A 26756-nucleotide genomic window follows, 5' to 3' on the forward strand; every position below is an offset into this window, starting at 1 on the left:
ACAAACATATAGATTGTGAAGGTATAATATTGTTAGTCAAATGGAAATTTAGATGTTTCAATCAAATTAAGGATTTGTAAATGAAATGTTATGATGTCTGGGATTTCCTTCAGTATTATATAGGAGGAGTGGCTGGGAGTATAAATGAGACAGGATTGGCCATGAGTTGGTCATGAATGAAGCTAGATAGATCCATTCTACTATTTTACTTTTGTATGAGTTAAAATTTTTCCATCATAAAAAAAAAGAAAAAAAATGAATGAAGTAAAGATCTTCCAGTTTTAGGCAGATTATGTTTGGACACATATTCATCATGATTTCTGCATTTCTTTCTCTGTTCCAGATAACAGACTAGATTAACTCTCAGGGTAAATCTCAACTCCTTAACAGGACCTACAGGGCTTCGCATCATCTGGCCCCTGCCTGCCTGGAGTGGCCCCCCCATCCCTTCATCCTTTCATCTTGGATTTCCAATCTCAGCTTAAGTGCCACCTCCTTGGGGAAGCCTTCTGGGATTTCTTTCTCCCTCTTTCCAATCTTAGACCCATATTTTATTTTTTTCCTCCTAGTTTGCATGTATATATTCTTGTGTGATTATTTGACTCATGTGTGTCTTCCTAATGAGCCTAAAAATTCAATGCAAGTAAAAATATTGCTGTTTGCACTACAGTATCCTCGGTGCCTAGCACAGTGCTTGGCACCTAGAAGCCACTCAGTAAATATTTACGGAGTAAATGAATCTCTATTAAACCTGTCTACAAACCCCAGACTCAGTTACAGCCCTTTGTAAATAGGAATATAGGAGGGGAAAGTGAAGGCTGTCTGTTTCTCCCCTATCTGCTAGAAAAAATCTTAGAGTTGAGATTTTTGGTGTTTGGAACAGGAGCCCATCAGACTCTGAGAAGGAGGTGCAAGCTCTCAGGATCCAGGGCAATGTTGACACAGCAGCTTCAGCTCCGGATCAAGTTTTCCACCCACTGCACATTTCCACCCTCTTTGGCTGACCCATGGGTGCTTACTTAGATGTGTTGGGAACGGAGGAAGGAACTTAGAGAAGATCTCAGAAGTTACTGCACTGTGGGGACTCATACACCTTTGTAGCCTATCTCTCCGTGAGTCAGCCTTGGGTTGGAACTTTTGCCTGCCTCCCACGGTGTAGAGTATGTGATGTGGTCAGTGACGTCACCGAAGATTCTGCTACAGGCTTTGCCTCTACTTGTGTTACCTTGGGATTTTAGGTGGAGAAGGAAATGGCAACCTACTCCAGTATTCTTGCCTGGAGAATCCCATGGACGGAGGAGCCTGGTGGGCTACAGTCCATGGGGTTGCAAAGAGTTGGACACGACCGAACGACTTCACTCACACTTAACTGGGATTTTAGGAGTTGTCTCTGCAAGGAAGAGAGGATCTTGGAGCAATAACATAATTACTGCAGATCAATTACTAGGAGCACTAGTGGGAAAATGCCTTTGGATTCAGACGATTCCATGGTATAGCTCTGGTTCCACCACTTAAAAAGCTGTGCAAGTTTGGGCAGGTTGCATAACCTCTCTGTGCTTCAGTTCCCTGAACTGTGGTGTTGGAGTAATAATCTTTATCATATGGGATTTGTGGGGATTAAACAAAGTGTAATATTGGCATATTTCCTTAGCACATAGAAGTGCTCAGAAGTGACATTGTTTTAATTATAGCATCAAATGCTATGGGGGAGCTGGGAGCAATGTTCTATATTACCAGGGAACACGGGAATGCCTTTGCAAATTAAGTCATATTTGAGCTATATTTTACATGCTAACTTCCCAGGTGGTGCTAGTGGTAAAGAACCTGCCTGCTAATGCAGGGGATGTAAGAGACATGGGTTCAATCCCTGGGTCAGGAAGGTTCCCTGAAGGAGGGCATGGCAACCCACTCCAGTATTCTTGCCTGGAGAATCCCATGGACAGAGAAGCCTATAGTCCATAGCGTCACAAAGAGTCAGCAGCAACTTAGCACAACCACAAAAATAACATAATAGTATCTGCCATGTATGTTACATGCTAAATAAATTCTGTGCTAAGCGCTTCTTGTGTATTTTTGGCTCATTCTAATCTCACTATAGTTCTGAAAGCATATGCTGTGTCCATCCACATTCTACAGGCAAAGCAAAGTTCAGAAAGGTTAAGCCACTTTCCCAAGGCTGCTTAGCTAATGGTTGAAGCCAGGATCAGCATTTAGTTTGGCTCCAAAAGCCATTGTCTTGGCCACTGAACTACCCAGTCTCTTCAAGGTTATGTTTGAGTTTTCTAAGAGAGATGGAAAAGAAAGGGATGGATGTAGCATATTCCAAAAGGAAGAGCCTGAATATCTCTTCATCTATTTGCATGTTTATTATTGTTGGCTTGGAAGGCAGGGGAGTGATCAGTTTTATCCCTCATTGTTCTCAGGCACATGCCAGCACCTAGCCAGCATTCAATAAATCTGTGTTGAATGAATGACGGATTTGATGGGCTTCATTTTCTCTCTATCCTGTGTTACACATCACGGCATGAGGCAATGAATGTGTTTATTTGTCCAAATAACTCTACCGCCTTCCGTAACTTAAAAAGGAAGGTGTTTGTGAAGCTGGGCAGTTTTGTAATTGGCCACGTGGCACGTTTCTTGACAAACAGCAAACATTTTCCAGTCCAGATACTGAAGTCATCTCTGAGAACAGACTGATTGCCTTCTCTCCCGACACCCCGTCCCCTCTCCTGGTGTCCAGCGTGTCTGAATTCTCTTTAAGGGCCTGAGATTCATTTCTGGTAACACTTACATTCCAGGAGGAGAGGTGAGAGGGTCACGTCAACAGAGACAAGCCCGGACTCTTGGCACTTAGCTCTTCATACGAGTTATTTTTCCTTGAGGTTGATGCTACAAATAAAGCGCTGACCTGCGGTGTCAAGCAGTTGCATGTGGGAGCAGGAGTAGGAAGGAGAAAGTGCGAAGCTGGGGGCAGCTTTCCCCCGTGTGTATGCGAAGAGTGCCAATAAGCTGTCAAATAAAATTAAGGTTCAAAACATACAGCCTTCAATTTGATTCCGCTAAGATGCCGGCTGCTGCAGGGAGGGAACACAATCGATTCTGTTTTGACAGGTCTCGGTGTTCGCTAAGCAGCAAAAGTCTCCACTCTGTGCCTGATTGATAAAAGCTCACCTGATTTGCAACTTAAATAGAACCCCGTCTGAGCTTGAAGGGAGGCTCTCATCCTCCCACCAGACCTCCGTCCCTTTTGCTCTTGGACTTCCTCTTCCTTTTCCTCTTTCTCACTTTCTTAGCACTTTTTAAATTTCTCTCCCTCTCACTGTCTCTCTTCTATACTTACAGGAAGAGTTTACACAGTCCCTAATACCTGCCAGGCATCGGGCTGTAGGCTTTTCTCAAAATGCCTTGTTTCATTCCCATGATATCCTTATAAAGTAGGTGGAATTGTGTCTATTTACAGATGAGAAAACAGATGTTCATCGTGATTAAGAGCCTGCCTGGGGTTGTACAGCTAGCAACTGGCAAGAGTTGGGGATTTAAGTCCAGACCTCTCTAATTCGAAAAGTCCCTGCTTTTTTCTTTTTTCTTTTGGGCTATTTTTGGCCATGCTGGGTCTTCTCTGCTGTGCGGGCTTTTCTCTAGGTGCAGCAAGTGGGACCTACTCTTTGGTTGCAGTGCTCGGGCTTCTCATTGCCGTGGCTTTTCTTGTTGCTGAAAATCCGAGGTACACAAAGCTTCCATAGTTGCAGCTCCCAGTCCCTAGAGCACAGGCTCAGTAGCTGTGGCACATGGGCTTGGTTGCTCCATGGTATGTGGGGTCGTCCCGGATCAGGGATGGAACCCATCCATGTCTCCCACCCTGGCCTGCAGATTCTTAACCACTGGACCACCAGGGAAGCCTGTTTGCTGTTTTCATGACATCAGTGGTCCTGAGCACTGAAGGGACATTACAGTCAGCTGGGGAGCTCTAACAGCATCTGTACTTAGTCTCCACCCCCGTATTTACTCAGTCTGGGGAGAGTCCAGGGCATGGGGGTTGCTTTCCCCTTTATCCCCATCTCTGTTAGCGTACAACAGATGAGAGTGTTGGGGTAGGTAAGGGAAAAGCCCAGAGGATGGTGGACTTCTTCTCCCATGCCTCTTCTCGGGGAGGACTCCTCCTTCGAGAAGCCGGTGGTGCAGGAAAGCACAAGTGTGTCTCTGTCTTTTTGCCGCAGGTTGGCAAGTGGGAGAACCAGACCTTGAGCCTGAGGCACGCCGTGTGGCCGAGGTACAAGTCCTTCTCCGACTGTGAGCCGGACGACAACCATCTGAGCATCGTCACCCTCGAGGAGGCCCCCTTTGTCATCGTGGAAGACATTGACCCGCTGACCGAGACGTGTGTGAGGAACACCGTACCGTGCCGGAAGTTTGTCAAGATCAAGTGAGTCTGGGGGTATGGTGGGTTGAACGTGCCCAATCGTGCCCAATCCTTTACAATAGCCTGAATCACTGATAACAACAATATCTCTTGTCATGTCCGACTCTTTGCAACCCCACAGATAGCTGAGAAAGGAAGAGAAGCGAAAAGCAAGGGAGAAGGGGAAAGATATACCCAACTGAATGCAGAGTCCCTAAGAATAGCAAGGAGAGATAAGAAAGCCTTCCTACGTGAACAGTGCAAAGAAACAGAGGAAAACAATAGAATGGGGAAAACTAGAGATCTCTTCAAGAAAATTAGAGATACCAAGAGAACAATATCTCTAAAATAATAATGAAATGTAATATAAAACATACTCTATTATGATAGATATATATAAGAATAGATTCTTTTAAAAGACTAGAACTACACCAGCTGGTTTGCATTCATTTCATTCCAACAACAGTAATATGGGGTGTGTGGTTTTGCCCATTTTAAACACCATAAAAGCTGAGTTTACTGGAAGACTAAGAAGCACATTCAAAGCCGCTCAGCTAGTAAATGAGAGAGACAGGACTCAAGCACTGGGCCATCTGACTCCACTGCCATATTCTTAACCATATGGTGAATCAACCCTCCCCTTCAGTCCTTCCTAAAATAATTATTTCTTTTGTACTTTTCTGGTTGCTCCCTCCCCCAAACCATACCTTCCACTTCCTTCCACCTCCTTTCTAGTTTCCAGATCTACACTCCTCAGTATTTTCAAAACTTCTCTCCATATTGGGGTCAACATCTCCCTTCCAAGTGACTTTCTGATGTGAACCAGGTAGAACTGATCTCCTGGAGGTCTCCTTGGTCATCAGCAGCAAAGCCAGAGAAGTTGTTTCTTCTTTTATTATGACTGAAGAGAAACTGACAATTAAGTCAGAGCCTCTGGCAAAGGGCTCTCCCTAATCTATAAACCCTTTGGAGACTTGTAACGTTTCATGGCCGAGTCCAAGACGCTGATTATAGTCTTTGTAATGCAAACATAAACACAAATACCACCCTGGTGGGGAATTCACAAAAGGATAAAGCCTGTAATTGGATGGAAATCTATTTTTTCTGAGCATTTTGTGATTGCCTTCTTTCGCCTGGAAAATTCTTGCTTGTCCTTCACGTCTTAGGCACTTCCTCCCCAGGTTGGGTTAGTTCTCTGTACTTCCACAGTACTGCCTCTGTCTCTGTCTCTTAATTCACTCAGGCTGCTGTGATGAATTACCACGAGGGGGTGGCTTAAATAACAGCCTCACAGTTCTGGAGGCTGGAAAGTCCACGCTCAAGGTGCCGGCAGGTCTGGTGTCTGATGGGGACTCTCTTGTTTGCACGTGGCTGTCTTCTTCTTACCCGCTTCTTCTTATCAGGGCACTGCTTCCATTTATGAAGGTTCTACCCTCATGACCTAATTACCTCCCCAAAGTCCCACCTTCAGATATCATCACAGTGGGGATCAGGGCTTCAATATATGAATTTGAGGGGAGCATAAACATTCAGTCTGTAGCCCTCTCGTTTATCTGTCTCGTGTGTTTTTGTGGCTTAAAGTGTGTCCATATTTTCCCCGAGTATTAGCTTCTCTGGTGACTCAGACAGTAATGAATCTGCCTGCAATGCAGGAGACCTGGGTTCGATCTCTGGGTCAGGAAGATCCCCTCGAGCAGGGAATGACAACCCACTCCAGTATTGCCTAGAGAATTCCATGGACAGAGGAAGCTAAAGTCCATGGGGTCGCAAAAGAGATGGACATGACTGAGCAACTGTTACTTTCCCTGTCATTAGCTGTCTAAATATAGGGAACGTGGCGATTAATCTATGTCCTCAGGGACAAGCACAGAATGTGACACAATGTTGGTGACGCTTGAACTGAGGAGTGAATGGATACTTTTCCTCCCACCTGCCAAATTCCAGCCTCAGTTATTATTATACGAGATGCAAGTCCCCACGGCTCAGTGCTTTGGATAAAGATAATTTTTTACAAATATGATTGCCAAATGTACGATGAAGGTGCATTTTGGTTTGGAGAAATTTTTATCAATGAGTAACCTTTCTGGGGCTGAAATTCTGAACGGATTATTCAGTAAGTGATCATCGGCTTTTTTTGGAGTCATCAGCCTCTTCAGGGTTGAAATTCTGAATAGATTAGTCAATAAATAAATACTCATGAGGCATAGTTTCTGTGTTAGTCACAGTGCTGGGCATGGGAGATGCATCCGTAAATAAGGAAGAATCTTGGAGTCAAGGCCTGCACAAGTGTTAAAAAAAAAAAAACCAACTCAGCCAATAAGGAAACAGAGCAGCTCTACATTAGGATAAACCCTGTGAAAGATCTGAGTAAGGTCCCCATCAGAGAGTAACTTGAGGTATGCGGGGCTCCTTTAGCTCACACAGGTAAGACTTACGGTGACATATAAGGGAGGAGGAGCCAAGCATGTGATGAACAAGGGGAGAGCCACCCAGGTAGAGGAACAGGTGCAAAAGGCCTCGAGGGAAGAAAGAGATTGGCAAGTTTGGGAAACAGAAGGAAGCCTAGCACAGTACTTGGAAGTGATGAGCTTGGGATAGGGGGTGGGGGGAATGATATTGGATCACCCCAAAAGTTCATTAGAGTGTTTCCATGGAAAAAACCCAAATGAACCCAATAGAAGGGATTATGTGGGAAAGTTGACAAAGGAGGTTTTGACTTCGGTGGGTGTTCTTTGAGCAGATGGCCAGATGAACTGGGTCTTTGAACTTGTCCAGATGAAGAAAGCAGAGTAGCTGACACGAAGCAAAGAGTCTAACCCCACTGGGGCACCTCCTTTATGATAACAATATCTCGCCTGCTTCAGTAAGGCCAATCAGGCCGGGCCTCTTATGCTTCACACTCAATCATTGCAGTTTAAAGTCTTTAAAATCAGAAGCCTTGGAGCTGAAAACAGTAGATCACCGAGTCCTGAGACGCATGGTCTGGAGGAAATGAGCCTACAGATATATTACTGTCTTTAAAAGAATCGACTTTTCAACTGAACAGTATAAACCGACTAACTGGTTCAGATTCACATTTTGTGGCGGTGTGGAAGGTGGTGGCTTGCAGTTTTCCTTTTCCCACTTGGTGACATGAGAAGCTTGCTGTGCCTCTAGGTGTCTTTGATTTGCCTGAACGCAATAGAAAATAACTAGGATCCATTAATCCCACTGTAACACAGATTAGATCAACTGCATTTCCTAAAGATAACATCTTTGAGGCAGGGTGATTGGTTCCATTGAGAACTCCCATTAGACAACATGATGGTGTTCATTTTTCTTGGTGATACTCTTTCAGGGAAAGCCCTTTGTCTATCACTTCTGGTAAATGGTGGGATCTTGAGGACACAGATCAGTCTTCTAAAAAATCAGGTAGTAGGAAATGAGCTGAGAAAACAGACTTTTCTTCTAATCTGCTTTAGTTGAGTGTTAAGACACAAATAGAAAATTGAGGAACAGCTATCTAATTTGATATGTAGGGATAAATGGCTATTTGTTGTTGCTCAGGAGCTTAGTTGTGTCCGACTCTTTGCAACATGCTAGGCTTTCCTGTCCTTCACCAGCTCTCAGAGCTTGCCTAAATTCATGTCCATTGAGTCGGTGGTGCCATCCAAGCCATCTCATCCTCTGTCGTCCCCTTCTCCTCCTGCCTTCATTCTTTCCCAGCATCAGGGCCTTTTTCAGTGAGTCAGCTCTTCACATTGGGCCAGTACTGGAGCTTCAGCTTCAGCCTCAGTCCTTCCACTGAATATTCAAGATTGGTTTCCTTTAGGATGGACTGGTTTGATCTCCTTGCAGTCCAGGGGACACTCAAGAGTCTTCTCCAACACCACAGTTCAAAAGCATCAATTCTTTGGCATTCAGCCTTCTTTATGGTCCAGTTCTCACATCCATACATGACTACTGGAAAAACCATAGCTTTGACTAGGCACTTTTGTCAGCAAAATAATGTCTCCGCTTTTTAATATGCTGTCTAGGTTTGTCATAGCTTTTCTTCCAAGGAGCAAGCATCTTTTAATTTCATGGCTGCAGTCACCATTTGCAGTGGTTTTGGAGCCCAAGAAAATTAAGTCTCTTGCTGTTTCCATTGTTTCCCCATCTATTTGCCATAAAGTGATGGGACCAGATGCCATGATCTTAGTTTTTTGAATGTTGAGTTTTAAGCCACTTTTTCACTCTCCTCTTTCACTTTCATCAAGAGGCTGTTAAGTTCCTCTTCATTTTCTGCCATAAGGGTGGTGTCATCTGCATAGCTGAGGTTGATATTTCTCCTGCCAATCTTGATTCCAGCTTGTGCTTCATCCAGCCCAGCATTTCGCGTGATGTAGTTTACATATAAGTTAAATAATCAGGGTGACAATATACAGCCTTAACATACTCCTTTCCCAGTTTGGAACCAGTCCATTTTTCCATGTTTGGCTCTAACTGTCACTTCTTGACCTGCATACAGGTTTCTCAGGAGGCAGGTAAGGTGGTCTGGTATTCCTATCTCTTTAAGAATTTTCCACAGTTTGTTGTGATTGACACAGTCAAAGGCTTTAGCGCAGTCAGTGAATCAGAAGTTTTTTTGGAACTCTCTTGCTTTTTTGTGATCCAGTGTATGTTGGCAATCTGATCTCTGGTTCCTCTGCCTTTTCTAAATCCAGGTTGGACATCTGGAAGTTCTTGGTTCACATACTATTGAAGCTTGGCTTGTAGAATTTTGAGCATTACTTTGCTAGCATGTGAGATGAGTGCAATTGTGTGGTCGTTTGAACATTCTTTGGCATTGCCCTTCTTTGGGTTTAGAATGAAAACTGGTCTTTTCCAGTTCTGTGGCCACTGCTGAGTTTTCCAAATTTGCTGGCTTATTGAGTGCAGCACTTTCACAGCATCATCTTTTAGGATTTGAAATGGCTCAGCTGGAATTCCATCACCTCCACTAGCTTTGTTCATAGTGATACTTCCTAAGGCCCACTTGACTGCACTCCAGGATGTCTGGCTCTAGGTGAATGATCACACCATCATGGTTATCCGGGTCATTAAGATCTTCTTTGTATAGTTTTGTGTATTCTTGCCACCTCTTCTTAATATCTTCTGCTTCTGTTAGGTCCATACTGTCTCTGTCCTTTATTGTGCCCATCTTTGCATGAAATGTTCCCTTGGTATCTCTAATTTTCTTAAAGAGTTCTCTAGTTTTTCCCATTCTATTGTTTTCCTCTATTTCTTTGCATTGATCACTGAGGAAGGCTTTCTTATCTCTCCTTGCTATTCTTTGGAACTCTGCATTCAGATATATCTTTCTATTAAATGGCTATACTGCCAGTTAATCCCCTAAACTGTCAAATCGTTGGTGAGAAGAGAGGGAATGTATTTTCAATCACTTATGTGAGAGGTACTTTAGATACTTTAATTTTTCCAACTATTATGCAAGGTAGGTATCAGCTTTCTCCATGTACGAGTATGTAAATCAAAGTCTGTGAATGAAGAGACCCGTCTGAATTTCCATGCTTGTTAAGGGCAGACCCAGGATTTGAAATTCTGTCTGACTTGCAAGGCACATCCACTGGCCACACTGGGAAATGGTAGAGCCGAGAACTGGTGATTTATTGGATCCGTCTCCCTGTATGTTTCGATGAGTCTCCCTGTCTTCTGGGTAATGGCGGAGAACGGAGATTCTCAGACGTCCGTGTCGTTGTCATGCCGCCTCCACATACACCCAAGGTCTGTGATAGAACCAGTGCAGGTCCCCAGTGTGGTCTGTGTTCACATCATTTCCATGTGAAATCCAACTAGTGCAACTTTCTGCTTGTCTTTTTCACTCCACGTCCCCAGGATCTCGTTCCATGTCTTTACACAGAGTAGCTACTCAGGGGTGCTTGTGGGGTGAAAATACATCAGTGACCACTGGCATCTAGAATGCACTAAGTGTTAGGGAACTTGGGGAATAATTAGCTTAGAGGCTGACTGAGGTTCCCAGTGAGGTCAAAGAAGCAGTGAGGCCCCTATATGGCTGTGACCCTGAACCTTAAACCTTAACTCCTGTCCAGATTGTCCCAGGTGAAGGAAAAGACTGTAACAGAATAAGGGAAGAAGCAGAGAATGAAGGGGATACAGATGAAAAGAGGTGCTAAAGAGGCACTGATGCACAGCCTATAGTGGCCAAAGAGAAAAATAGAGAATTTGATATGGGCATGTTTTTCAAAGAGCCATAGATACCAAGAAGAAACTCATATTTGGACATGCCATTAATTGAATGTACATGCTTCTGTATTTATGGCAGTCGCAACTCCAGCTTGACCCTTTCTGCTCTGAGAAATCAGTGGGGAGAGGAAAGGTCCCTACTTCCTGTTGTATTACAGAATTAAGTCCCCCAACCGTCCGTCATCTGTAAATATATGCGGTGTGGCCTCCCCCAGCCCCCAGGCTGAGGGCAGCAGGGCCCGAGCAGGTTGTCCAGCCTCAAGGCTGGAGAGTGAGGTCTCTGTGTGGTCCTGGCTGGCAGATGCAAGTCAGTTGAGCAGAACTCAAAAACAGGATGAGAAGGGGCAGTGGTGAAGAGAGCAATTTAGGATAGGTGATCTGTGACCCTGAGATAAAGAAATAACTGGGGTGGGGGGAAGGTTTTATTCTGCAACTCACTTCCATTATTCAAAGTTAGATTGTCAAATATATCCTTATTCTTGGATATAGATGTATACCAATAGTGCTTAATATGTGCGTGTGGTTAGCCAATTATGTATATGGTATATACTCACTCCAGACAATTTGGGAGGGGGGGAACTAAAAATATGAAAAAAGAAAGACATGTCTTACCATTCAAAAATAGCTCTGCTTCCTATTTCATTGTTTTTCCATCCAACTACATCATAAGCTCATTTGTTTTTATATCGCTTTGACTATTCTGTATGTATCACTGTGTAACCTACTTTTATCATGTGATATGGAAACATAAGTATTTTCCTATTACGCTGTTAGAATTCTGTAAACATCATTTCAGTGCTTCGGCAATAGTTCATTTTAGTACTTGGATGTGCCAGCAATGGAATATTCAGGCAGCGTGTATCCCGTGATACGCATGTGTCAGCGTCAGGGCGTCCTGCGAATGCAACGCCCCAGAGCAAGGTGGAACCAAGTGCATTGCCCAGAGAGGTCTTGATCTTCCCACATGACTTGTTTAAATAGTTTTTTATTATCAACTCGGAAGACCTCAGTTTCCTCCCCTTTTAAAAGCATTTCTGGTTTTTCTGTGGGTGTCCTTTGAGTAAGACTTGGTCAAGTAAATAAAGCACAGTAGCTGGTACGAAGCAACGAGTGTAACCTGGGTAGGTTTCAATAGGTTTTAAGACAGCAATGCCTTCTGTATTTTAATAGCGCTTTTTCCTGATGAAGGGCATTGCTATTTAATAATGTCACCGTTTACCCTTCCCGCCATGTAGGGAAAATGTTATGAGCCTTCATTTGACATAGGACTCAATCAAGAAACATTAAGTCGATAGGCTCAGGCACAGAGTAGACCCCAGGTCTCCTGATTCTTAGCTGAGAATTCCTAGTTTTCTTCAGCAAGGGAAGTGCCTTTCCTAAGGAAGTAAGGCACCCCTTTCTCTCCCCTTTTGTTGCTAACCTCTATCTTTAGTGAAAGAATAAGGCAAAACTCTCCTTGCTCTGATAATTTCATGTCTTCCTCTCCTCCATTTTCCAGTTTTTTTTTTTTAAATAATTCAGTTTAGATCAGATGACTAAACTGATCTAAAGAGGTTTGATGTCTTACAAGCTTTAAAAAATAAGAGGTAGTAATTCTCATCTGTATAATGGGGATCTGAATACTACCTAATTAAGAGAAATGTCATGAAGATTAATCCAAGAATTATAAAGCATTTATCACAGTGCCTAGCAAACAATAAATGCTCAATAAACATAACATGTTGTCACAATTACTGTCATCATTAAGAACACTTTCTACTTTTGCTGTCATAAACCTACTGCTCGTCCTTGGAAAAGCCACTTCCTCATTTTAAGCCTCAATTTCCCATGTGAAAAACAGCAGAACAGTGAGGATAATGACCGTGAACACATTTTCCACTACTCATCCTCTACCATCCTGGGATTTTCTCTACAGCAATTCGACCAATGAAGGCATGAACGTTAAAAAATGCTGCAAGGGGTTCTGCATCGATATCCTCAAGAAGCTTTCCAGAACGGTGAAGTTCACCTATGACCTTTACCTGGTGACCAACGGGAAGCACGGCAAAAAAGTGAACAACGTGTGGAACGGGATGATTGGGGAGGTAAGCCATCTTTTCATCCCCTGGGCCCTCAGGGATGGTGGGAAGGATAGGTAAAGATGGTTCTTTTTTTTGGCCTTCCGTCCAGGTGGTCTACCATCGGGCGGTCATGGCCGTCGGCTCACTCACCATCAATGAGGAACGTTCCGAAGTGGTGGATTTCTCTGTGCCCTTCGTGGAGACAGGAATCAGCGTCATGGTTTCCAGAAGTAACGGCACCGTCTCACCTTCTGCTTTTCTAGGTATGTGAACTTCGTGGCCACGGTTGCCTTCCTGTGAGGAGTCACAGCTCTTCCGTCTCATTTGCTCAAATGGCAGGACCAGTTAGGACCTTGTTCAGTTCCATTTAACCACATGAGCATATTGAAAGCATCTTGCATTTGAATTATCCCAATTTTACCCCAGTTAACATCTTTCATTTATCTTTAACTTGGAAATAGCCACTAAAAATACAATCACATATTCAGATACTGCCCTTGATAATCTAGAATATAGATTAGGAGATATATTGCTTAGAGCCTTGAAAGCATTTAAAAAATAAACCTGTCGGCCCACAGTTAATTTAAGTCAGCTCATAAACTTTTATTTAGCAGCCACATACCCATCCTCCATCCCTCATTAGAATGACAGTCATTTATTTACTGGATGTGAGAGTAAAAATAATGATGACTGTGTGATGATTTATACCAGGACTCCGACAAACAAAACAGAAGCAGTCTGAAGAGGATATACCATTTTAAAATTAATGGAATCATATTTTAAATGTGACTATCCTTTAAGCTGAATGGCTTATAAGGGAGGAAATTCTTCTTACTCTCCTTTTAACTACCTCATAAATTTATGTTTTTACATTAAAGGTTTGTACTTTTTAAACCAAGGTAGTTCCAATTTTTTTTTATCATCTAGTTTTCTTTAGCACCTATGCATTCGGTAACCTGGTTGGTGTAGATGAAGCTGCATGGGACATAGCCAAGCATTTTAAATTTTTTCTTTAAAGGAAATCATTGTGCTGAATGTTTTGTCATCATAAATAGGTTTTGAGAGTGGCTGTCTTAAAGATCATAGGGTTCAGATTAACTTCCCCTTGGCATTCCCATATAACATTCCAAATTTGGCAAGGTTGAGACAAACACTGATGCCCTAGAAGAAAACTGCATGAGAAAGGGAAAACAGAGTAGGGTCAAGTGGGCTTCCCCAGTGACTCACACAGTAAAGAATCCACCTGAAAGGCAGGAGACCTGGGTTCGATCCCTGGGTTGAGAAGATTCTCTGGAGAAGGGCATGGCTACCCACTCCAGTTTTCTTGCCTGGAGAATTCCATGGACAGAGGAGCCTGGGGGGCTACAGTCCCTAGGGTCACAAAGAGTCGGACACTAACACTTCCACTTCACTTTCTAAGGTTAAGTGAATTTCTTACATTTTTTTCCAATAAAAAAAAGAAAAGCTTTATTAGAGAACTGAAATGCAGGCTAGGACCAATTTGTGGACACTAGCCCCAAGCCCCTTGTCTTACCCTTCCACTGTCTTTATTGATATGTGGTATTAGCATCTGTGCTTATTCTCTCGAGTGAAATACTGACTAACAGGATTTTGGATACTGCCTGACTCACAGACACATACGGATTTACTGTTATCATTTTTGATAATCCATTTAAACTGTTGAAATCCTTACCACTCACTGGATTTGATTTTTCACTCATCTCAGTTTTTGTAACCTTTGTTGGAGTAACATGGACCTTGACAAATACACACCTCATTAGATTCCTTTTGGGCCTGTGTCTGATATGGATCAGACAGTAAAGAATCTGCCTGCAAGGCAGGAAGCATGAGTTTGATCCCTGGGTTGGGAAAGTCCCTGGAGAAGGGAATGGCAACCCACTCCAGTATTTTTGCCTGGAGAATTCCATGGACAGAGGAGTCTGGTGGGCTACAGTCCATGGTATCACAAAGGGTTGAACATGACTGAGCAACTAACACTTTTTCACTTTCTGATATGGCTAGTGATTATCTTAATAAAGAAGCCTCACTGTATCATGAAAAATACTAGTCACTGACATTGACGACATGAGCAGACTGTTCGTAGTTACCAGATATACTCTCACATTAGTCACCCCTAATCATTTTCTCACTACTCCTGTTGGATCCTTTAATGGAAATCTTTGGCCCTAGAGGTTAAGAAAGGGTTGGAGGAAGGGATTTCATGAAAGAAATGGAAAGAGATCGTTTCTTATCACAAACTATCCACTCATCTCCTTAATGAACTACAGAGAAATTTTGATCCACTTCAATCAAAGAGGGAAAAAAAATATATCAACTGACTTGTCTTTTAAATATGGGTCACTGATATTGAATCTGGCCTCAACCCAGTTTCCCTAGATTTTTATCTTTACCTGCATTAGTAGAACATTTCCGTAAAAGTCAAATATTTTTGCTCAACTTAAATAAACCTCTTTTCCACCCCACTCTTCCTACTGCACCTTAAAAGATAAAATAAATTGTAAGCAGAGGAATCTGTTTTCAATGCTGTTTTTACACAGTAGGCTTAATATTCTTCCTAGTCACCAAATTGCATCCCTATTCGATTGACTTGCACCCCCTCATTTACGGTCATTATCTGTAGGTTTTGAAAGTCATAATGAACCATGCTAAGCTACATTTTTCCATTCACTGGCTCAGTCATCTGGAAGAGCCAAACATTCGCAATCTGATTGCATTGCTCTTCATTACTTCCTATTCTCTTTCCTCCGAAAACTCCATTAACTCACATCGGAAACACTTGTAGGTAATGCCTCTGAGCTTTTGTGTGAAAATGTAACCAGTGACTCTTCAAGGACAAAGATGACATCTCTCGCAGTGTTTCCATTCAGTTAGCTCTAAAGACTTTCCAAGAAGGTTAGCATCTTCGATCCACAGACATACTGAGCTGGAGTCTCTTCTGGATTAAAGTTCCTTCACAGACAGATGTTGAGTCTGTTTTAAGCCAGTAGAGAGTGTAATCCAGAGCTATCTCAAAATATTTCTGGGTCACATCGTAGACCTGACAGATGGCAGCTCATGACTGCTCTGTGTGCTCAGCCACTCAGTCAAGTCCGACTCTCTGTGGCCCCATGGGCTGTAGCCGCCAGGCTCCTCTGCCCATGGCATTCTCCAGGCAAGAATACTGGAGTGGGTTGCCTACACCAGGGATTAAGGATCAAACCCACGTCTCTTGCATCTCCTGCATTGGCAGGCGGATTCTTTACCACTAGTGCCACCTGGGAAGCCCCACCATTGTTCTGATTTGCTTTGTTGTGGTGTGTGAGTGTGTGTGTGTGGTGTCTGGAAATAGCCACCCTCGTGGGTACCTGAAACCAGAATTCTACAGCAGAATCTGTCATGCTCACTAGTCAAGTGACAGATGTCATCACTTCGAAGTGAGAAAACATCTGGGATAAGCTGTTTGATCATTTTCCATCTGATTTTCTGAACAGTTAGTGATTGGGACATATCAGGTGCCCAGTGAAGTTCACTGCAGTCTTTCAGATTCTGCCCTGTGTGTACAAGAATTCAGGGAGAATTTCCCCTAATATTTTTAATAATGTCCTCATTACCCTTAGAGAAAAGGAGTTATCAGATTAATAAGCATGCATGTTTTAAACTGAGCTTCCCTGGTGGCTGAGTGGGAAAGAATGTGCCTGTAATGCAGGAGGTGAGGGTTCAATCCCTGGGCCAGGAAGATCCCCTGGAGAAAGAAATGGAAACCCACTACAGTATTCTTGCCCAGAGAATCCCATGGACAGAGGAACCTGGCGGGCTACAGCCCATGGAGTCCCAAAGAGTTGGACATGACTTAGTGACTCAGCACATGCACAGTTATGTAATGAAGGTTCAATAAAAATCCAAAGGGACAGCTACTAGGTTGCTGAGCATGTGAAAGTATGGGGAGAGCAGTGTGCCTGGAGAGGGCATAGAAACTCCATGCTCTTTCCCCAAAGCTTGTCCTCTATATCTTTCCATCTGGCTGTTGATTCATACCTTTTAACATTCTTTGTGATTAATGGGTAAATATACTGAGTAAACTAGTTTCTTGAGTTTTGTGAGACACTCCAGTGAGTTTTGTGAGACGTCTTAGTGAATAAACACCAACGTTTTAAACTAGTATTCCTTTTTCAGGACCCTGGACAGCACCTCACCCCACCCACCACCACCAATTCTGGCTTTAACCATGGAACCAAGCAGCTATTCCATTTAATTTGTTATGTGTATACAGTGTTCAAGGGCTTCCCTGATGGCTCAGTGGTAAAGAATCTTCCTGCAATACAGAAGATTCAGGTTCGATCTCTGGGTCAGGAAAATCCCCTAGAAGAGGGCATGGTTCCCCACTCCAGTATTCTTGCCTGGAAAATCCCATGGAGAGAGGAGCCTGGCAGGCTACAGCCCATGGGGTCACACAGAGTCGGGGACAACTGAAGCAACTGAATATACACAGTGCAAAACACACCACCAAATACTTTACATGTATATGCTCCTTTACTCATTACAATGATTCTCCTCTGGTAACACACTATGCCATTAGCACATCCAGCTTGGAGAATTACTTTAACATCTCTATTCTTGAATATTAAGTAATTTTTAACCTCCTAATTTTCCATTTATGTCTCTTCCTTTTTGAATAAACCTCATTACCAAATTGCTATGATTTCAGGGACGTGATGTTATTTGTACTCAAGTTAAAAATAAAATAAATTTCAGTTACAGTCTTATTAATTTCTTTGAGCTCATTTTGTATATTTAAGTCAAGTAAGTTATGTTTGTACCTATTGCTTCTTAACATATTTGCGCTATCAAACTGCATTACAAATTATCCCTTCAGGTTTTGAAATTATTCAATATAGTCAAAGCTTCAGACATATTAACTTTTTATTATATATTATAAGCTCATTACATTGGAATTTGTGATGACCTGTGTTAAGTAATCACAGACTTTAATAAAATGGTGGCCTGCTCTCAGCCTAGTTCTTTATTATTATTACAAGCTTCATCAGAAAAAAAATTCAAAAATAATAAAATGTCTATTATTCCAGAGGTATTACTGTGCTTTTTATATTTTATTCTTAGAAAATATTTGCTCATGATGAAAAAATTCTAAGTTCCTTGGTGTCCAAGGGCAGTTTTTCTCCAAATGCGATCAGGTGGAGCTATGTTCATTTAAAAAATGTTATTCTCAGTTGATTTTCTAGCAAATCTATGTCATACATGGATAAAATGGCTCCATTCAGCTCAGTTTCATATTCTTGATCAGTTTTAATAAAAACGTTAATTTATTTTACATAATATCTCCTACCTTTCTAAAGTGATCTGAGATTTAGAACCCTGTGTCTCGCCCTATCCTTCTGAGACACCCACACGAAAATGAACTGATGAAAACTATTTTTAGGGGAAATAACCATCCATCCATCTACTACCTCATTGCCTCTATCTTTAAGTGATGCGTTCTCATTGAATTATCGTGTGACTGTAATATCCTCAAATGACTTTTCAATTGCATTGAATCCCATTACCAACCTCAACAAGATTTTTGAATTGTAGAGATCTCATCTGTCTGAAGCAGAAGGTAAAAGGAAGAGAGTAATAGCAGAGGGGGCAGACTATGACTTTCTAATATTCTTGTCACGCCCATAATTTTATAACCTTTTCTTGCAGGTTATAATTCTCCCTTTACTTCTGGGATTCCCCACACATCATCCCTCCAGCGTGTTAAGATAAAAATGAAAATAAAACTCCTGCTGGTTTGCAGAAGCGTTATGGTTGACTATTCGAGTCTAGCCTTGTTTCTCTTTAACTTTGGTTCCCTGGATGATGCTATAATTACCTATGACCCTATGGCCTCTTTATTTGCATTTTAACTTTCTCCCTTGGTTTTATCATTCTATTTTGTTTTTATTATCCTTGACCTGGTTTTTAAAATGTCATATGCTCTTCTCTATTTTTATCCTATTGTTTACAGTCTTATAAAATACCCCAAGTATTTTGTAGAGTAGAGAATGATTTAAATGTATGAATAAGTGATGACAAGGGCTTCCCAGGTGTCTCAGTGGTAAAGAATCTGCCTGCCAATGCAGGAGATGCAGGTTCAATCCCTTGGTCAGGAAGATCCCCTGAAGGAGGAAATGACAACCCACTCCAGCATTCTTGCCTGGAGAATCCCATGGATAGAGGAGCCTAGTGGGCTACAGCCCATGGGGTCACCAAGCCTCAAGCAGGACACAATGACAACTTCTTTTGAAAGATAAAATTCATACCAGAGTGGGTTTCTCAGTGAATCTGAAAATGGACCTCTAGGCTTCCTGCTTGCCCAGGTTGTGAGGAGGAGTAACTGATCACGTCTCCATCCCTCTGGCCTCTTTTATCTGCAGAACCATTCAGCGCCTCCGTCTGGGTGATGATGTTTGTGATGCTGCTCATTGTCTCAGCCATAGCTGTCTTCGTCTTTGAATACTTCAGTCCTGTTGGATACAACAGAAACCTAGCCAAAGGGAAAGGTGAGCCTGCCTTCATATGCATGATTCAAAGTTGATGCCATTTAATTGACTTTCAGTGAAGATTTCAGATTTAGAACACATGATCCTACACTGCCTTGCTATACCATCATATTAATGATGCTGTGTCATTAATTCTACGTGCAGTGCCATCCAGGTATGGGTTAGTCCCTTCAACTGAAAAGAAGGACAAGACTTAAAACATGAGACATTTTTAAGCTTGCTATAATGTGGAGTCAGTAGTTGTTAGGTAAATACTGCTGGTATTTGTTGAGAAAGCTTATTTGAAGCAGTTTTTTCTGGCAATTAGCTTTCAAAATGTGCATCAAAAGAAATGTTAAAACCACTATTGAATCTCAACTTCAGTCTATGCAAAGAAAATGGTTTTATAGAATCTGGGTTAAGAACATTCTCTAAACTTCTGAATTGTGCTCACATTCGTTTGATGATAAATATAATGATAAAATGGTGATTTTCCCTGGTTACATTTTCCTCTTGAAAATGCCTGACTTTAGTGCATAAGTACTTGATAAAGTGGCAATCAGTAAGCAGAAAATTGAATTGGGATGCATTCATTGGCTATAATTTATTAAGAGGCTCGCACCTGAGCCTTATGCATAAACACATCACACAATTTTGAGTGAATTTTTCTCAATGCACAACACATTCTAAGTAAATGGTATCAGAAGGATGCCAAGACCAAATCTGTTTCCTGAAAAATGACTTTAGATGATGGAAGATAGCAGATCTTCAAGGTACAGTTATTAAAAAACAAGGCACTTTGCCATATGTTCTTTCCACTAGGAAGATTCAGTGTTGAAAACAGCCAACAGGTCATGAGGATCTTTCGGGAACTCAGTTTTATTGAAGTCCTCCCCTTCTTAACCATTGAAGAGTGGTAATTACCACATAAATCAGCTCCCATCAACCAAACAGAGTAAAAATGCTCTAAATAATCATGTTGTATTTAAGTGGGAGAGTTGCCAGTCTTTCACTTAAACAGGTAATGTAATTAACCTAGTAAGAAGCTTTCCAACAGACTGGGTCCTGAGGCAGTTTTCTATGGGTGATAATATTACAGGAGAGTAGATGTTTATGTTTGCAAAATCAGAGTTTGTGTTGTGTGTGAATTCATGCATTTATTTGATGATTATTTATTGAGTGCCCAGTACTGGAGCAGGAGGGTAATGTGATAAATTGGATAGAGAGTTCCTGACCCTTGGAGAACTGATAATTTAGTTGTGGAGATAATATGTCAACTGCATACATGAATAATCACAGATTGTAGTAAATTTCAAGAGGACGGGGGAAAAATTATGGGATTTGAGCACATCTTAAATGTGATGATCAAGAAGGACAGAGCTTCAGGAAGGGATGATGCTTGAGTTGAGACCTGAAGGATGAGGATTCCAACCTATGGAAAACTGAGGGAAAAGCCTTCTATGCAGGCTTTATAAAGTCTTATATCTTAGCAGATACAAAGTCTTTGGCACAGGATCAATCTTGACCTGCCCAAGAAACAGAAAAGACCTAAGTGAGGTAGACAGTGGTATAAGACGAAGTCAGTGGTAAGCATTTCAGACTTTCTTCAAAATACAGTGGCAGGGAAAAGGCAGAATACATACCTGTATAGTGCAGAAAGGTCAGTTTCTATCCATCAAAGTTATTATCTGTCAATATAAGCTGCCCAGTTCATGGGGTCACAGAGTCGGACACAACTGAGCGAGTGAAGAACAACATTCTATCGGGATGATGTAGAAAGAGGGAGACTAGTTAAGGAAGGTGCTGTAGGTTTCCAAGAGAAAGAATTACAGTGGTTTGGACTTGGACAGAGATGATGGAGACGGAGGTGAACGGACACGTTTGACATGTATTTTGGAAGATGTTAATAAAAAACTACCCAAAGGTACAATACATGTACATGTACAATACATTCTCCTTTGGCCAGAGCACACACTGTTGTGAAGGAAGGAATCTAGCGTGCAAATTCCCCAGCCCTTCCATCACCTGGAGGCTTTTTGGTTTCTGCTCATCCACATGTAGAAACTCTCAGGAAATGACAGCTACTTATTTCCTTGCACAAAATAGTTTTGTTACATTTCAGTCCTTTGGGGGGTGGGGGGGGCGGGAATTATATGATTCAGGAACAGGCTACTTAATCAGGAATTCCTAAATGTCTCAGACAGATACCCTGCAACTGATTCCCAAATAGATATCACTTCTGATCAACAGGCAACCCTAATAAAATTAAGTAGTTCATGGAGTTGACTGGATCGACTCTAATTATTTTTTGCAAAGAGTTCTCAGCCTCTTGGGTATAAGCCCAGAAGCTCATAAAATGAGGCAAAGAGAAAGCACAGAGCTTGAGGTTGAGGATAATAGAATTAGTTGCCTTCTCTTTAATGTGCTGTATATGGATATTGTAAGTATTGCTGTAGCCCGAGTTTGCCCTCCATGTACAGAAAGCCTGCTTCCTAGTTAGGCTCTCTGCCCAGAACTTCATAGCTTCCATCAATCTGGATTCACTTCTGCCTCTTATTTATTGCCCACTCCACGTGCATCGCCAACTGAAGTCTAAGTAGATCATTTTTTCATATCTTCATTTACTTAAATGACATAAAAATTAACCTTCTGTTAAAGGAAGACTCTTTTCCCCCATGAAATGAGGGCATAAATTGAGTTTTTTTTCTCCCTTGCACAAAAACAGCTTGAAAGCTCTAACATGTGTGTTTTACAGCCTGCATATTCTCCTCCCCAATAAATTCTGGCATATTGTTCTGCCTCTTTAGTTAAGTCTGTTGCAAGGAACACTTAAGAATCTTAAGAATACGCAGAGGGAGAAGAAGTGCTGTGATATCAGAGTTCATTTTCAATGACCCTGCAACCAAATATCTCCCATCTGTGAAGCGTTAGGAGAATTAAGCGCTATTGTTCGGTTCCGTAATGTCTCCATTTGGAGAGCATTTTAGTTTGGTTTAATTTCTACATTGTGCACATCTTACATCTGAGTTTGAACAGGAGCCATTGCTAGGGACAATCAGATTAGAATATCAAACATCAGTCCCTCTGAATTGCATGGTTCTTATACAATATCACAACACATGCATACCGAATCAGCCCATAGGCACATGTTTTTTTGGTAAGGCCATCCGTGTACCCACCAAAAGGAAGTCAAATTAAATCCACATTTAAAACAGGTCATAACACTACTTCTAATTCAAGCCTGAATTTTCATAACCATTTTCTCTTTCTTCTTTCCTTCCTCCCTCCCTCTATTCCTTCATTCTTTCCTCCTTCCTTTGTAAATTTCTTTCTTCCCTTCCTCCTTCCTTCCTTTCTTTCTTTCTTCTTCCCTTCCTTCTTCTCTCCCTCCTCTACCTCCCTCCCTTCCTCTGTCTGTCTTCCTTTCTTTCCTTTTCTTTTAAGAAATGTGGCAAAAAGTCAGCAATACAGAAATGTGGGAAGAACGCTAATTTTTAGAGAAAAAAGAACTTGTGGTTGTGGTCCTGGGACAGTGATGAGATACACTTGTCTTCTGACAGCCTTCAGGGTTGCTGGGGCCAGTGCATGCTCCCAAGTGTGTGTTTGGAGGACACGCTGAGAATGTCCTTCCTGTCATTTGCAGCACCCCATGGGCCTTCTTTTACAATTGGAAAAGCTATTTGGCTCCTCTGGGGCCTGGTGTTCAACAACTCCGTGCCTGTCCAGAATCCTAAAGGGACCACCAGCAAGATCATGGTGTCCGTGTGGGCCTTCTTCGCCGTCATCTTCCTGGCCAGCTACACAGCCAACCTGGCTGCCTTCATGATCCAGGAGGAGTTTGTGGACCAAGTGACTGGCCTCAGTGACAAAAAGGTAAGGTCACTTTGCTTTCATCTCTGCCTGAGGAGTTGATCTTAAGTGTTCCCCGCTCAGAGGATGTTTTCCAGTGAGTTTTCCAAGAGCCAACTAAGGGCAGGAGGAGAGGGGGGCTACTAGGGATGAGATGGTTGGATGGCATCACCGACTCAGTGGACCTGAGCTTGAGGAAACTTCGGGAGATGGCGAAGGACAGGGAAGCCTGGCATGCTGCAGTCCATGGGGTCGCAAAGAGTTGGACACGACTGAGCGACTGAACAACAGAGGAAGTAAATCAGGCTCCCACCACCCAAATCATCAACTCAAAAGCACAAACCTAGGGAGATTTTCTTTTCTTCTTAACTCCATTGGGCATATTTTGAAAGTTTTCAGGAACAGAAGCTTAAGCTTAGCTCTCCTAAGTCTTAAAAAGTCCAGATCTAATTTGGGAATGTAGTTTCCCCCAGTATCACCCCTCATATGTACATGATTGTGTTCATGATCGTTTCTGACCTCTGTGACTCATGTCACAGCTTAGGCAGAGGCTTCCCTGGTAGCTCAGATGGTAAAGTGTCTGCCTGCAATGTGAGAGACCTGGGTTTGATCCCTGAATCAGGAAGATCCCCTGGAGAAGGAAATGGCAGCCCACTCCAGTACTCTTGCCTGGAAACTTCCATGGACGGAGAAGCCTGGTGGGCTACAGTCCATGGGATCGCAAAGAGTCGGATACGACTGAGCAACTTCACTCTCTTGTCGTGGAGAGGACGATGGTGAGGAAAATCCATTAACCTTGGACCAGGAGAATCTTGGGCGAAGCTCTCAGCTATAGGTACCTCCCAGTTTTGTGACTTTATATGAGTCTTTCATGCTCCTTGCCTTGGATTCTTCATTTCTGCCTTGAAAACAAAAGTCCTCTCTGAGCCCTGCACACGTGCTCAGTCGTGTCTGACTCTTTGTGACCTCACTGTTGCTTGGTGAGGGACAGGCTGTTGCCTGGTGAGGACAGACAGGCTTCTCTGTCCATGGGATTCTCCAGGCAAGAATACTGGAACAGGTAGCCATTTATTCCTCCAGGGGATCTTCCTGGCTCAGGGATCAAACCCAAGTCTCCGGCACTGGCAGGCAGATTCTTTACTGCTGAGCAACCAGCAAAGCCCTTCTCTGAGCCCTGCCCGGATACGAAACTGACACCTCCTTTTCACCACGTAACCAATCAGCCCATCGCCAGCACTCCTGACTCACCTGAAATTTCTTCAAGGGATGCAAAAGGAATACAGGGCTGATTTTTCACTTCCCACCAGTTCCGTTTACTCAGACACAGCTCCAGGCCTCCCTTGCGTGTGTCTGTGCTGCCCACCACCAGGGAGACAGGAATGTTAACACCTGCTCTCTCCGTTCCCCAGTGCCATGTAACGAGGGCTGTGGGGAGTGAGTAGCTACTCAGAAATGCACAGGGAGGAAGAAAGGAGGTAAACTGGATACGTCCTTCTATTGAAATTTTAGTCTCAGGAAGCAGACCCTGACTTGCTAAGCTCAGCAGTGTGGGGACTTGCTGCGTTGCAAAGATTTTCTGTCTTGTGTGTGAGTATAATTTGTCTCTTTATAAAATCTCACTATCATGTCTTGTTGGCATAAGGCTACATATATCCTTTCAGCATTCATCAGCAGACCGCTGAATAGAAAATCAGCCCATGAAGAGCCTTTAACAGCTTATCCGTGACTTACAGGGTGGTTGAACGAAGTGCAGAGAGGCCTGTCATCAGAGAGATGGTGGGGGGCGGGGGTGCTGGGGTGAGTCACCTTCACAGAGGCACCATCACCCTCGGGAGTCGCTGGCCTTTCTGATGGCTCCCCGTCAGAAATGCCTCTTGAGTGGGTGCCACTGTCCTCATCGTGGTGACAACACCCTGCGCTAAGCTGGCCATCCCCATGTGTCCCCTCCCTCTTGCTTGCGGAGGCCCCCTCTCTGTCCCCTAGGCATCCAAGTGTGTTTCCACCACAGTGCCCTTGCACTTCTCAGGTCCTCTGCCTGGAATGTTCTTCCCCCTTTATTCTCATGGACGACTCCTCCTGGACTTCCAGGTTTTAGGGGAACTACCACCTCTTGGGAGAATCTTCCTGGTCACTGTGGTCAACTAGGCAGCCTGGGCTTGTGCTCCTGTGAAACTTAAATTCCGGTAGGAAGAAATAAACAGCACCTGAGTAAATGTAACGGACAAGGAAATTCCAGGCAGGAGTAAGTGCTGTAAAGGAGAGAATAGTGATGAGATTAAAATAGACTTGGGGGAAGCGGATGGCAGGGTTCTGTGGCACTGAGTGGATGCCCAACGCATGCTTGCTAACTGAGTGAGAAAGGCATGGTATGTTGGGCCTGCAGGCACCCACCTGGGGCTCCTTGGATCCCTTTCCCGACTCTGTGCCCAGCCTCACCTTTGCTGATGAAGGCTCAGGGACCTTCAGAGAGCAATTATCTTGCAGCAGCAAAACAGTGGATGCCTGGATATTATTGTTGTTGTTCAATCGCTAAGTCATGTCTGACTCCTTGTGGCCCCACGGACTGTAGCACACCAGGGTTCCCTGTCCTTCACCATCTCCTGGAATTTGCTCAAACTCATGTCCATCGGGTCTGTGATGCCATCCAAGCATCTCTTCCTCTATCACCCCCTTCTCCTCTTGTCCTCAATCTTTCCCAGCATCAGGGACTTTTCCAGTGAGTTGGCTCTTCATATCAGGTGGCCAAAGTATCAGAGCTTTAACATTAGCATCAGTCCTTCCAGTAAATATTCAGGGTTGATTTCCTTTAGGATTGACTGGTTTGATCTCCTTGCAGTCTGATGGACTCTCAAGAGTCTTCTCCAGCACCACAGTTAGAAAGCATCGACCTTCCTGTAACCAATGACTAACCAGGGTGAGAGTACAAAAGCCAGCTGTTCTGTTGCTTCTGGGAAAACTCCAAGGTGCAGTTTACTCTCGAGCTCCCTGTGGGTTCAGGCTGATGTTAAGACTTTGTCCATAGTCACACCCTTGCCTGGCTTCCTCCCCTTCCCTAACCTCCTTCCCCCATATCCTTCCTGATTTCTCCCAGAGCCCTTCCTTCATAAATCACATTCACTCAATTCCTTGGCTCACCTTAAGTGTATCTGGGGGCAGCAGAGAAAGCCATCTACTTGGAGTCAAGAAAGTTGGGTTTCCTTTCCTCTCTGCCATGTACCAGCTTTGTGATGCCTTTATTGTTGTGTAACCTTGCTGTACCTGCTAGCTCCTCTCTGAACATTTGGGAGTCATAGTTGCTGTGAGGATAAAAGGAAGCTGCCAGTGAGAATGTTCCCTGTAGCCAATGAAATCTTCTACAGATCCAATTACATCATATATGGGAGCAAATGTATAGTTCCTAGAATAAGTGACCAGAGGAATGAACATTGGAAGCAGTGGGAAACCATGTTCTGGATGAGAAGATTTTTCAAGAAAGTATTAATAATCTGTAGGGACTTCTTTGGACTTCCCTGGTGGCTCAGTAGTGGAGCTGAAGGAGATGTAGTTTTGATCCCTAGGTCAGGAAGATCCCCTGGAGAAGGGAATGGCAACCCGCTCCAGTGTTCTTGCCTGGAGAATCCCATGGACAGAGGAGCCTGGTGGGCTGCAGTCCATGGGGTTGCAAAAAGTGGGACATGCAGGGACTGCGTGGTGGTCCAGTGGCTA

At 43.2% G+C, this 26756-nt stretch overlaps 1 protein-coding gene across 1 annotated transcript in view; it reads left to right on the forward strand.

Annotated features, from left to right (window-relative positions):
- Window positions 1-26756, forward strand: part of GRIN2A (glutamate ionotropic receptor NMDA type subunit 2A) — a 435347-nt gene that overhangs the window by 327901 nt on the left and 80690 nt on the right. The window contains exons 5-9 of the mRNA XM_025275634.3: window positions 4218-4423; window positions 12537-12705; window positions 12791-12944; window positions 19098-19223; window positions 22846-23075. Coding sequence (XP_025131419.1) covers window positions 4218-4423; window positions 12537-12705; window positions 12791-12944; window positions 19098-19223; window positions 22846-23075 — 885 coding nt within the window. The remainder of the gene's footprint in view (window positions 1-4217; window positions 4424-12536; window positions 12706-12790; window positions 12945-19097; window positions 19224-22845; window positions 23076-26756) is intronic.

This window comes from Bubalus bubalis, chromosome 24, assembly GCF_019923935.1.
Source record: "Bubalus bubalis isolate 160015118507 breed Murrah chromosome 24, NDDB_SH_1, whole genome shotgun sequence".
NCBI classification, from domain to species: Eukaryota; Metazoa; Chordata; class Mammalia; order Artiodactyla; family Bovidae; genus Bubalus; species Bubalus bubalis.